Below are 13,092 nucleotides of genomic sequence, written 5' to 3' on the forward strand. Positions count from 1 at the left end.
TTCAGAAAATGTGTTTAAAAGCAATTTGCAAGACTGTGTGTACTATTCGTGGTGAGTCCATAGATGCCCCAGTCTACATTTTGTAGGTTAGTTACCTCCTACTAATAGACTTTCTTTCAATGACCCTAGAACTGTCACAGAAAAATGGGGTGGCCACTAAAAAATCCAACAATTAACTTGATTTCACCTGGACCTGTTGTAAGCAATCAGAAAATTTCGCTGTCACACTCAACTTTGACCTCAAAAGAGACATTACTTTTGTCAACTGTAATGAACAGTACACCTCCTATGACATCTAATTTGTCTTTCTGGTATACTTTCCATAATTCACTAAATATCTCAGAGCTTTGTACTTCAGGTTTCAGCTAGCTCTCAATCTCAAGATCAATCTGAGTATGATAACTTCCCTCGAGGACAGTAAATTGGGAACTTTGTTATAATTACTTCAGCAATTCACTATTAAAATTTTGACTCAAAGTGTGTACTCTCAACATGGTCTGACTTCCCTTTCTGCACATTGACTGGTGAGTGTTCATCACAGTACCTCAAACCTCTGCCTAACTTTAAAAAAATCTATGTGCACTCCACAAGTACTCTGCTTCCTGAGTATCTGCTTTTTTGTAGTGCACACCTGATCTGTCAAGGGCAGTCCTACAAATCTGCACACAATAATGCTGGTCTAAAAATCTGTAGCCAAGACTGTCACAGAGTCAATGAAGCCTTTGGCTGAGACACTCCACTTGACTCCAAATCACAGAAACCCAGTCAGCCGTGGAAAATTTTTTTTGTAAATTTGGAGCTCTGCTCACACCCCTGTGTGAGACCATCATCCTCAGGTGCTTATTGTGTGGTTTGCTTGGATCTAAAGTTCATTCAGCATGCTACATGGCTTAAGTAATAGATATGCCTTTATACTTTTAATTGCATTTTTATTCATTGACATAGGTGGTCCTTCACAAAACCTCTGATTAACTGTGCTCTCTGGTGAGCCAACTTCGGCTGTTGAAAAATTCTCTTCTGTTACTTTCTCTGTAATGTAATTCATAGAAAAACTATTATTGCCTGCAAAAAGTACCAATTCTGCTTGTTGAATGTTAAGTGGAAGACCATTCACTTACATAAGGAATGGCAGTGGACCCCAGATTGGACACTGTTGGACTCACTTTGTGATTTCTCCCAAGTCTATAAAATTTTCTATCTTTCAAACATTGTTGAAATTATTGAGCACAGCGTTTTTTATTCCATTTTTAAGTATGATTCAAACCAGTTGTGTGTAAAACCATCAATTACATAAAATGTGAATTTTCGTAAGAGTGTAGCATGATCTACATAACCAAATGCTTCAAAAAGATCAAAAGAACTTTAAGTGGTGATATATTATTATTTAAAGCTTGTACTATTTGATGAGTAAATTTATAAATAGCATTCTCAATTGAGCAACCATTCTGGAATTTGAAATATGATATGATAAGTAAATAGTTTCCACTTAAGTGTGTGACTTCTTGTTATTACTATAACTATTTCAGTCCATCTTGTTACCTTTCTTATGAAGTGGTTTAACATTTGTGTTTTTTAACCTGTCTGGAAAAATTCCCTGTGCCAGTGATGCATACCATATATCACTAACAACATTACTCATTAAGTTGAAATAACTTTTCAGAATTATGTTAGAAATTGCATCATTCCCACATGATATTTGTTTTTTTTTATATAATTTTTATAAGTGCATTAATTTCAGTGAAGGATGTTGATGCTACATGTTGAGCTTAAGGCTTAGTTGAATGGCATTTTTAATATATTCTCTTGCCTCATCAACTGATAAATTTAATCTATTTTCACTGCTACATTTAAAAAGTGATTGTTAAAAGTACTTCCTGCTTGTGAATTATCAGTCACAACATTGTCATTTAGTTTAATTATTACAGTATCTTGGGCAGTGGCTGGCTGTCCTGTTTCCCGTCTGACAATATCTCATGCGGTTTTAATCTTAACTGCATTATTATGTCGGGACATGCATACTTCAGGAGACTTCCCATGAAATACAACAGTTTTTTTGCAGTATGAATGTAATGTCAGATCTTGACTTACTCTACTCTATATCTATATTTCCCTCTTCCTCTTATATAAGATTTTAATACCCTCACTTATCCATGACTTGCTTTTTTAAAGGGTTTTCTGGGTAACTCTTTAGGAAAGCTACTTTCAAATACATATACACATTCACTCTGGAATAAAAATTGAATTTGATATTAGCATCTCTTTCTATATATACCTCACCCAATACAACTCTTTTAACTGAGACACAGTTATTCCGAAACCTGTCTCAGACTTCTCAGTATCTGATAGGTAGTAAGGCAAATTTCCTCCCTGGCACTATCCGGCTCAGCCTTAAGAGTGCTAACTCAGTTCCACACCAAATCGTGAAAAAAATGGGCAATGCATGCATAAAACAAGAATACTGTTTGTTGCAGTTATACTCCTCTGCACACTTTCATCACAGTCTGTTATGGAGTAACTCGTCATTTGGCACTATAAGACACCCATTAGTTATGATCCTAAGGCTTGTCAGGTTGTATTTATTTGTGTCATGTCCTACCATTGCTTCAAACCATTTCTCTTAATTGAATATCAGTTCTGCACCTTTGAAAATGTCTTGTTACTCAAAACAAGAGACAACTCTGATTGTCACTGTTGCAGTATACATTGTAAGGCCACTGTTAAAGAGTAGTTGACAACTCATGTACTTAGTTATTTTTATGTGGAATTGAAGGTTTCTATAAATTTAATAGAGAGTGTGTCAGTTTACTAGTGATGTGTACATGGTTTGTTTGTGTTTGTCACTGCATTCTGACCATTTATAGAGTATTAGATACCACAATAGATTAATATATAAAATTACAAATCAGTAACCTTGTACTCATCATGATATGTTGCTACCAATGTTTAATGTCCATATGATTCCTGTAGTGTGCTTCCAGAGTCACCTCGATGGCTTCTTGCTGTTGGTCGTACAAAGGAAGCTGGTGCAATATTGGAAAAAGCAGCTGCTAAGAACAATTTAAAAAATGTAGATGTTTCTCAGATCATCAAGACTACTGTCTCAGCCACTGTAAGAACTTTTTTCTAATAAAGTGCTAATAATTATACACAACAACTATTTTAACTACTTAAATGTTTTTTAAAGGAAAAGAAAGATGTTGAGGAAAAGGGAAATATATTGGACCTCTTTAGAACACCAAACATGAGAATGAAGACACTGTGCATGTACTTCAATTGGTTTGTTTGTGGTTTGTGCTTCTATGGCCTAGCACAATACATGGGACAAGTGGGTGGAAATATTTTCATCAATGTTACAATTTCAGGTATGTTTTTCTCTTTAAGAATTTGAAAAATATTGAGAGTAAATTTTTAACCTATGGTTCTGTTTAATTTTTCCAAGTACCATTGCAAAAATAGTTCTGCATTACCTCCTGGAGTTACTGAAAAACCAAAGATGATTCCTATGTCCATGGACCCTTACAGAACTGATATTTATATGCATGTGTGTAAACTAAACAATTTCTTTATTTTTACAAAACAAAGTGGAAACTATTAACAAATTTTTGATGCCCTGCATTCTAACCCAAGCCTCCCCTACAGAGTATGGCTTGGGACAGTGGGATGGGAGGGATGGGAGGGTTGGGAAATGTACAACTTTCACATATAAAAATACAAAATAATCACATATGAACTTATAAAATTAACTGCATTGTTACAGATTATGATTATTATTTTCTGAGTGAGTTCCTACACTACATTCTGAAATTTATTTTAAAAAAAATTATGGAAAAAAACAGTTGCAGTTCTCTTCTTTCATATCCTCCATTTTTCAGGGGGTTCTGAAAAACATGAACAGTGTCATACTTGCTGACATTTGAAATGTCATCTACATCAGGATATATAAATTCACTACTAGTACCCACCCAGAGGGCTTGCCACTCTTCGGTGGGTTCCTGCTTGGCTACCACGGAGCCCCAGTCTTTGGGGAACATGTCTGGCTGTTTTTGGAAATGTATTCTGCATTTTTGGTAGCCAGTATCAGAATACTCTCACTGTTTTTCATTCCTTTTTTCTTTTTTTGTTCACCTTCTGCTGTCCTTCCCCACTTTGGCGTTTGAGGTTTCTCTTTCTCTTCTTCCTCCCTGTGCGCTATTGAAGGCTTGCCCACATCTGTGATGCATAACAGGTAACTGGTACAGGCCAGGCCCAGGGAGGGGTGATTGCCTGAGCTGCTACCTTCCCAAATTGCTGATTGGTTCCTCTCTCAAGTGTTCAGGAGGTGTGACCACTGGTGTAAAGAATCACCTAAGGTTGGTGCACCCCCTTCCGAAGGGGGTCCCCAGTTGGAAGGGATGTGCTATTGGAGACACTGGCAATCATGAGGATTTTCTCACAATGAGCCAGTCATCTTCACAGTCAATGGCTATGAAACATAAATGGAATGAGACTAACAATTCAAAGACCCTCCCAGCTGCACCAAGGTTCCTCATGGTTTCATGTACTAAAGATGGTCATTCCCCCACTATGGTAAATCCGTTCATTATTCAGAAAAGTGTTGATGCAGTTGCTGGCCCTGTGAAATCCTGCTCTTGTTTATGCAATGGTACTTTGCTTTTGGAAACTACTTCTGATTCTCAAGCACAACAACTGCTTGCAGCTTCACTCCTCCATGGCTATCCTGTTCATGTCGAGGCTCATTGAATGTTAAATTCTCCCCATGGTGTTACTTACAATAGGCTGCTCGATGGCCTGACCAAGGCAGAAATCCTAACATACATCTCTAATCAGGGTGTCATTGCCATCCATCAGGTGATGACAAAAGTAGATGCCTCCTTAGCACCCAAATGCACACTCTTCCTCACTTTTGATAGAGTGTTTTGTCTGTCAAAGATCAAAACGGCTTATGAAGTTATTGCAGTAAGCCCATATAATCTGAATCTGATGTGTTGCCACCAGTGTCATCATTACAAGCACATCTCAAAGTCCTGTTGACACCCAGCCAAATGTGTAACCTGTGGTAAGGATGTTCATGAGGGCAATTGTCCTTCTCCCCATTGCATCAATTGCAATGTCGAACATGCCACCGCCTCCTGTGATTGGCCCATGTATCTCGCTGAGCAGGCTGCCCAGGAGATCTGGGTGAAGTGTTACTTCTCACTCCACGAAGGAAATAACAATGCAGACATGCTACCTCAAATTTAGCACTATGGTTGTGAAATCACCCAGCATCATGGTTGTATCCCCAACTCCTCCTCCAGCTATGTACACACCACCAAACCTTCACCTCACATTGTGAAGTCACTAGCTACACAACCAGCAGTCCAGAAAAGACAGAAGCAATACTCCCATGAAAACTTCCTATGTCCCTCCAGCCAACCAACATCTCAGTCTTCCTCTGCCAACTGGAATGGCTCAGAGAAGTCAAAGACAAATGGTCTTCTCCTTTGTCGATTTGATCCTCTTCGACAGTGTTGCCACGTGATACCCTTGCCAGGCCAACCTCTGTGTGGCCAGTGCTCACCACCAACCAGTTTTCTTCCCCGGAATCTGCAGGCCGATGAAAGGAGGATCCTGATGCTTCTGTCAACCTCATGGAGCAGGCTCCTCCTGCCTCTGTGCCCCATAGCAGTGAGTCTTCGAAGGCTGGCACTCAGCACCCACCTAGGTGGCACCCCTTCATTTTTTCCTTGTCATGACTCTCCTCCAATGGAATGCTCATGGCCTTTGATCCAACAAAGAGGATTTATGGCTGCTCTTAGAATCACTGTGTCCATTTGTTCTCTGCCTTCAGGAAACAAAATTGCATCCTCACAACCACTTTGAGCTCTCACAATTTCTTCCTCGTCCATTTTGACCGTCCCTCTAATGCTAGCATTCCATCTCATGGGGGGGTTACGCTGCTCATACGAGACAACATTCATAGTCCATGTACCTGACTAGCCACCTTTTCCTTCCTCACTGGACCTTTTCCCTTTTTACCATTTACATCCCTCCATCATTCGATGACACCAGGCAGGCTTCCTGTAGCTAATTAGGCAGCTACCTCACCCAATCCTGCTGCTTGATGACTTCAATGCACACCATCCCCTTTGGGGTTCTCCCAGGACCTGTCACACTGGAGCACTCACCTTCCTCTCAAACTTCTCATACACCTATTCCCATTTGGACCTCTCATTGTGCACTGCACAGCTTGCCCATCATCTTGAGTGGTCAGTTCTCTCTGACACTCACTCAAGTGACCATTTCCCATGTGCTATCCATTTGCTAACTCCTACCCCTCCTATGTGCACACACAAATGACAGCTAACAAAGGCCAAGGCTTTACTCCTTGCTGGTGACCTTAAATGAAAAACATTTCCACAGTTTTGATGACCAGGTGGAGTATCTTACAAATGTTATCCTTACCATCACAGAATGGTCCATTCCTCACACTTCCTCTTTACCACACTGTGTCACAGTCCATTAGTGGACTGAAACATGCTGTGAAGCAATTTGCAAATGGAGATGTGCTATCTGTGTTCTTAACCATAAACCTATGATAGCAAACTGGATTCATTACAAACAGTTGTGATCACAATGTCATCACATTCTTCAGGATAGGAAAAAAGCCTGCTGGATTTCATTCACTAGTTCTTTTAACAGTTCCACACCCTTTTCCACTGTGCGGGCCAATCTCCAATGGCTCTCTGGGACTGAGATCCGTTCCCCAATTTCCGGCCTGACAGTAGCAGATCATGTCATCGTGGTCCGTATTCCTTTCTTCAACACCTTGGGACATCTTTTTGGGGAGATTTTGAGCTCCTCCCACTATCACTCTGCCATCCTCCATCAGAAATATGCAGAGGAGGCTTGGGCAATATCCTTCTCTTCTCAGAATTGTGAGTGCTGCAATGCCTTCTTTACTATGAGGGAGCTAGATCATGCTCTCACTTCATCCCAGTCCTCCACTCCAGGGCCAGACGCGGCTCACATTCAAATGCTTTTTTTTAAATTTTTATTTTACATACCAAGTTCTGTAGGACCAAATCGAGGAGCAAATATCCAAGGCCATGGAACATGTCAGTACATGAAATTACAACATAAAAGTAATAACACTTAAAATAAAAGGTTTATGAACCCAGCAAAAGTTAAGTCATAAGTTTAAGTAAACGCAGTCAACAATATAATATAGAAATTAGCTTAATTTTTCAAGGAGCTCCTTGACAGAATAGTAGGAGTGACCCCTGAGGAATCTCTTCAGGTTTGATTTGAAAGTGCATTGATTACTGCTGTGATTCTTGAATTCTTGTGGTAGCTTATTGAAAATGGATGCAGCAGTATACTCCACACCTTTCTGCACAAGAGTTAAGGAAGTCCAATCCAAATGCAGATTGGATTTCTGCCTAGTATTAACTGAGTGAAAACTGCTAATTCTTGGGAATAAGCTAATTTTGTTAACAATAAACGACAGTAAGGAGTATATATAATGAGGGGCCAATGTCAGAAAACCCAGGCTAGTGAACAGGGGTCGACAAGAGCTTCATGAAATTACACCGTGTACTGCCCGAACTGCCCATTCCTGAGCCAAAATTATCCTTTGAGAATGGGAAGAGTTACCCCAAAATATGACAAAAGCCAATGAAAATAAGCAAAGTAGGCTAATTTTCATGTTTAACGATCACTTACTTCAGATACCATTAGAATACTAAAAATGTCAGCATCAACACTTTGAACAAGATCTTGAACATGGGCTTTCCATGGCAGTTTACTATCTATCTGAACACCTAGAAATTTAACTGTTCAGTCTCACCAATCATATGCCCATTCTGTGTAATTACAACGTTGGGTTTTGTTGAATTGTGTGTTAGAAACTGTCCTACTGTGACGTAGTGTTAGTTTATTTTCTACAAGCCATGAACTTGTGTCATGAACTGCGCTATTTGAAACTGAGCCAATGTTGCACACAACATCCTTTACTACCAAGCTAGTGTCATCAGCAAACAGAAATATTTTAGAAGTGCCCGTATTACAAGAGGGCATATAATTTATATAAAAAAGGAACAGGAGTGGCCCCAACAGTGATCCCTGGGGCACCCCCCATTTGAGTGTGCCCCACTCAGACCCAACATCACAGCCATTCTCAGCACTGTGAATAATTACCTTTTGCTGTGTGTTGTCAAAGTAAGTGGTGAACCAATTGTGCGCTACTCCTGGTATTCCAGAATGGTCTAACTTCTGGAGCAATATTTTGTCATCAACATAACAAATGCCTTAGTTAAATCAAAAAAGTAAAGCATTATACTTGTCATCTATATTATCAGTACTATAAACATCCTGCCAGTCTTGTTCCTTAATGAGCTTTAAAACACTCTCTGTTGCCATTGTATTAGCTTTCCTACATAGTTTGTAATTTATTTGTAACATTTGTTTGATTACAAAAGCCTTTTAGTGTTCAAATTTGTGCATCATGGTCTAAAAGGCCATTCACCCTTTTATTAACTAAACGCCCTCTAGTAATGAAGAATGACTGAAAACATTCTCTATGGCTGCACCTTTCTCTTGTGGGCAAGCACTCTCAGCTTAATAAGTACAGTCGCATCTGGGCAGAGGGCCCGTTCTCCAGATGCTGACATGAAGCCACTGTCATATTCATACCTAGGTCGGGTAAGGAAAAACACCTCCCTTCTAGCTACCACCCCATTTCTTTCACCAACTGTGTTTGCAAAATGATGGAATATACGATTCATGTTCAGGTGGTGTGATGGTTCGGGTCTCGAAATTTATTAACCACTACACAGTTTGGATTTAGATAGCGCCATTCTGCAGCTGACCATCTTATCACTTTGTCTACCCATGTCATGAATGGTTTTCTTTGGAAATCCCAGACTGTGGCCATGTTTTTTAATTTGAAGAAAGCCTAAGACACGTGCTGGAGAACTGCTATCCTCCATTCTCTCTTCATGTGGGGCTTCTGTGGCTACCTGCCCCATTTCTTTGAGGAATTTGTAGAAGACCGAGCTTTCAAGGTACGTGTGGGTTCTGCTTTTATCCAGGAAAATGGTGTGCCTCAGAGTGCCATCCTGGGGGTCATCCTCTTTGCTATCACCAATAATCCTATGATGGTCTGTCTCCCACTGGACATCTGCCATCTATTGCAGTTCTCCACAGACCTGTCTCATTTAGTGGCATCTTCAGCAATGTCTTGATTGTCTTAACTCATGGAACAATGACAATGGCTTTTGTTTTTCAACTGACAAATATGTTTGCATGAATTTCTAGTGGCACAATTGGTTTCTTCCACTGTCTTCATATCTTGGGCCTGTTGCTCTTCCATTTGTTGAAACTACAAAATTCCTGGGGCTCATGCTCGATAGGGAACTTTCTTGGTCCTCCCACATGTCTTACCTGGCAGCCCACTGTATTCAGTCCATCAGTGTCCTACATGTCTTCGATGATACTTCCTGGGGAGCAGATCAAACCATCCTCCTCTGTTTGTACCAATCCTTTGTCTGTTCCAACATAGACTATGGGTGTTTTGTTTTTGCATCTGCATGTCCATCCTTCCCTCCCTCTTACACTGTCTCAATTCTATCCACCATTGTGTTACAGTAGTCTGATTGAGAGTCTGTATGCAGAAGCTGCCAAACCACCACCATCCTACAGCCGAGATTTCTCCTCAGCAGATATGCGTGCTGTTTGTCTGCCATGGGTGGCCACCCATCCTATGCCTCCTTATTCAATGACTCCTTCGACTGCCAGTTTGGGTCACGTCTCTCTGCTGTGTTTCCTCCTGGAGTTCACTTTTTGGCTCTTGTTCCGGTAGCTTAACTTCGTGCTACCTGCAACTTTCCTGGTGGGTGTAAACCTTTCACCTCTTTGGCATCATGCAGTGGCCCGTGTTTATCTTGCCTTCATTCACTTCCTAAGGACACTACTCAAGCCTTGCTCAATCACCATAAGTTTCATGACATTCACACAGAACTTGCAAGAGCACCTTTGTATACACTGATGGTTCTCAGACTGACCGTGGCGTCAGGTGTGCTTTCGTCATTGGCACCGACATTTTTTAGTATCATCTTCCGGAACACTGCTCAGTATTTACCACAGAGCTCTTCACCCTGTATATCTGTCAACACTGGCTTTCCAATTGCATCATTTGCTCTGATTCTCTCAGTGCTGTTCAAAGTCTATGTGTGCTGTAGAGAGTGTCCATCCCTTAGTGCAGCGGGTCCAGGAAAACTGTCACTTGCTCACTCTTGATGGAGCCAGTGTGATGTTTATGTGGGTTCCTGGTCACTTCGGTCTGACTGGAAACAAGGCCGCTGATGCTGCTGCAGTACTCGTACCTCAGCCCACTAGTTCTTGCACTCCCTCCGATGATCTCTGTGTTGCTCTCAGTGAGCTGATGGTGTCACTTTGGCATCACTGCTTGTCCTCCCTTCATGGGACAAACTCCAGGTTATTAAGCCTCTCCCAGTGGCTTGGATGACATGCTCTCGGCCCTTTTACCATGAGGTTTCATATCAGGCACTGTCTTTTTAGCCATTGCCATTTGTTAACTGGTGCTCCCCCACCACTTTGTACTCATTGCACTCTAGCTCTGATAGTCAACCATTTCCTGATGGAATGCCCTTTTTATAACACCTTATGTTCTCATTTGTGTTTGCTGTCTTGAGTTATTGGCTGTTTTAGCAAACAACGTGCAGGCTGTTAACCGTGTTTTACTTTTTATTCATTGTAGCAATATGGTGAAGGCCATTTGAGTTTTAGTTCATGACCTCCATGTCTCTATGGCATATTTTAAAGACCTTTCTCCACGTCTCTGGTTTTAGCTATTTTCTCTTCTGTCCACTGTGATTAACGTGTAGCCATTTTTAACTCCACTCTTTGTCTTCCTGTTGTACAGTTCTAATATGGGTGTGTATGACCCTAGTTGTCTTTGCATCCTAAAATAAATAAAACAAAACAAACAATTAGTGCATGTTCTTTTCAAAAATTTAATTTCACAGTCATCACCAGGAATGTTCATTATGCACTCCACATAATGAATGTGATTTTATTTTGTGGCAGATCAAACAAGCACATACTTTCCCATAGATATTCCCTCTTCTTGTTCTGAGTCTGAGGACATTTCAAAGGGAGTATCACTGCTGTCATCACATAATTCATCCAGATCTACAATGCCTGTTGAATAGATCAACTTTCTTCTTTTCTTAGTTAAAATGCTAGAGTGATTGCACTGACTGATAATCCAGCTAGCTTGTACATAAAAATGGTTTTTCCTGGGTTGGATAGCATCCAAGAGTCATGGGCAGTGTTGTAACATTTCTGCAGGAGCCTGAACACAGATACATCCAAAGACTGCAATTTATGACACAGTGAGGAGGCAGTGTGAGAATCATAATGTGGTTCTCTCTGCAAAAATTTAAGGATTCAGTTGAAATGTGGCTATCATGGTTTTCAAATGTAAGAAGTGTTGGGTTTTCTGCTGTTGGAGAAGCAAATTTCTTGAAATGATGCAAGTAATCTAGAAAATTTCTGGCATTCATCCATACTGAAGGATTTCCAAGAACCTCAGGATCAGGGTATAGAACCATTGAGCCTATGCTCTTTGAAGTTGGCTCTAGGAAAAATTTAATATGGTGGAATGAAGGTTCCACTGGCTAAAATTGTTGCACAAAGTGTTGCCAATTTACCTCTTTCTGCTGATGTTACCTGATTCACTTCTTTTAGCAATTACATTTTGTGGCGTTTGCACAGTATTTAAGGCTGTCTCATCATCATTGTATGTGAAGTTTTGCTCAGAATTGTATCTTTTTAAAACAGATCTCAAGTTATAAAAAAATTCTGACATTCTTTTTATTGATACTTGTCCTGCAAGAAAGGCTAGTAGCTTCTGGTTTTCACAGTGACAGTCTTTTGTTCTGTTTCATAAAGCCTTTCATCCAATCTCCTCCTGCTATTGTATTAGGTGCCCAACCTTTGGGTATTGAGTGACACTTTTCATTTACAACAGCAAACTGAGATGCAAGCTTCCTAGCCGCAATTTGATTTAATCCATAATTTAATTTGACAGCTGTAATTAGATACTGAGCTAGCATGGGCTCTTTTCCATTCATGAAGACTTGTGAATGATTGTACAGAGAACTGCATTTTTCAGTATGGTTGAATTTACTAGCACAGTCTACTGCATATGTTGATAGGATTGATTTTGGTATTCCATAGGTTTTTGCTGTCTCTCGCAGCCCTCTGCCATTTTTCATTGCTTCTATAGCAGATTGTATTGCTTCCTGGGTTAGTGGCTGTTTGTCTGTCTGTCTGTCTGTCCTTTTCTTGTAGACAAGCAGCATATTGACGATAAAGCTCCCAAAACAAACTGTAAATAGTAGAGCAATATCTACTTTTAATAAGGGAGGATTGGGACAGTAGTGGCCTGACCTTCCCTTGGTTACCTTTTTTTCTATTTGATATTAAAATACTGGATTTCATTTATGTAATGACAAAAACTCATATTGCATTCCAAAGATAAACTAATGAAGAATTTATAATAATACATGCACTTCAGTAAATTTAGTTACTTCACTGTGTATTGACATAAAAATAGCACTTTTTTTTACTTTAGATAGTGAAATTCATGTTAGCTTACCTGAAGCATCTAAAGTCAAGTCAGCTGGTGAAATTTAAATGTGGCAGCTATAAATAGTTCAAAGTCAAAGATTATAGAAGTGAACTGAGCCAGTAACACCAACCACAAAGTTTTAAAATGAATGACCCGAATCTCCCACTGCCCCAACCCTCCCTATCTTCCCTTACTTATCTTGCAAAGTTGGTCTCAGCATCAGCGTTGGTAGCTTTGTTCTTGTATAGCCTATTGTAAAGATTTCATTCAGGGTTGTTTAAATGACAGGCCACCACTGGAACATTATGCTGATTTTAACCATTTTCTTCTTGTACTTGCATGTTCTTGCAATGTAATTTACCATCGCGCGTTTGACAGTTTTCAAATATACACTGTGCAACTTGCCTGAGCCATACAAAGAACATAACTGATCAGAGAACAATGTGTATCAAACT

General features: G+C 40.1%; 1 protein-coding gene across 1 annotated transcript in view; it reads left to right on the forward strand.

Annotated features, from left to right (window-relative positions):
• The window catches only part of LOC126299195 (organic cation transporter protein-like), a 352,718-nt gene that overhangs the window by 293,443 nt on the left and 46,183 nt on the right, over positions 1–13,092 (forward strand). Inside the window, exons 6-7 of the mRNA XM_049990976.1 lie at positions 2,968–3,109; positions 3,185–3,362. Of these exons, the coding sequence (XP_049846933.1) occupies positions 2,968–3,109; positions 3,185–3,362 (320 nt within the window). The remainder of the gene's footprint in view (positions 1–2,967; positions 3,110–3,184; positions 3,363–13,092) is intronic.

The sequence above is a fragment of the Schistocerca gregaria genome, chromosome X (assembly GCF_023897955.1).
Source record: "Schistocerca gregaria isolate iqSchGreg1 chromosome X, iqSchGreg1.2, whole genome shotgun sequence".
In the NCBI taxonomy this organism is placed as follows: Eukaryota; Metazoa; Arthropoda; class Insecta; order Orthoptera; family Acrididae; genus Schistocerca; species Schistocerca gregaria.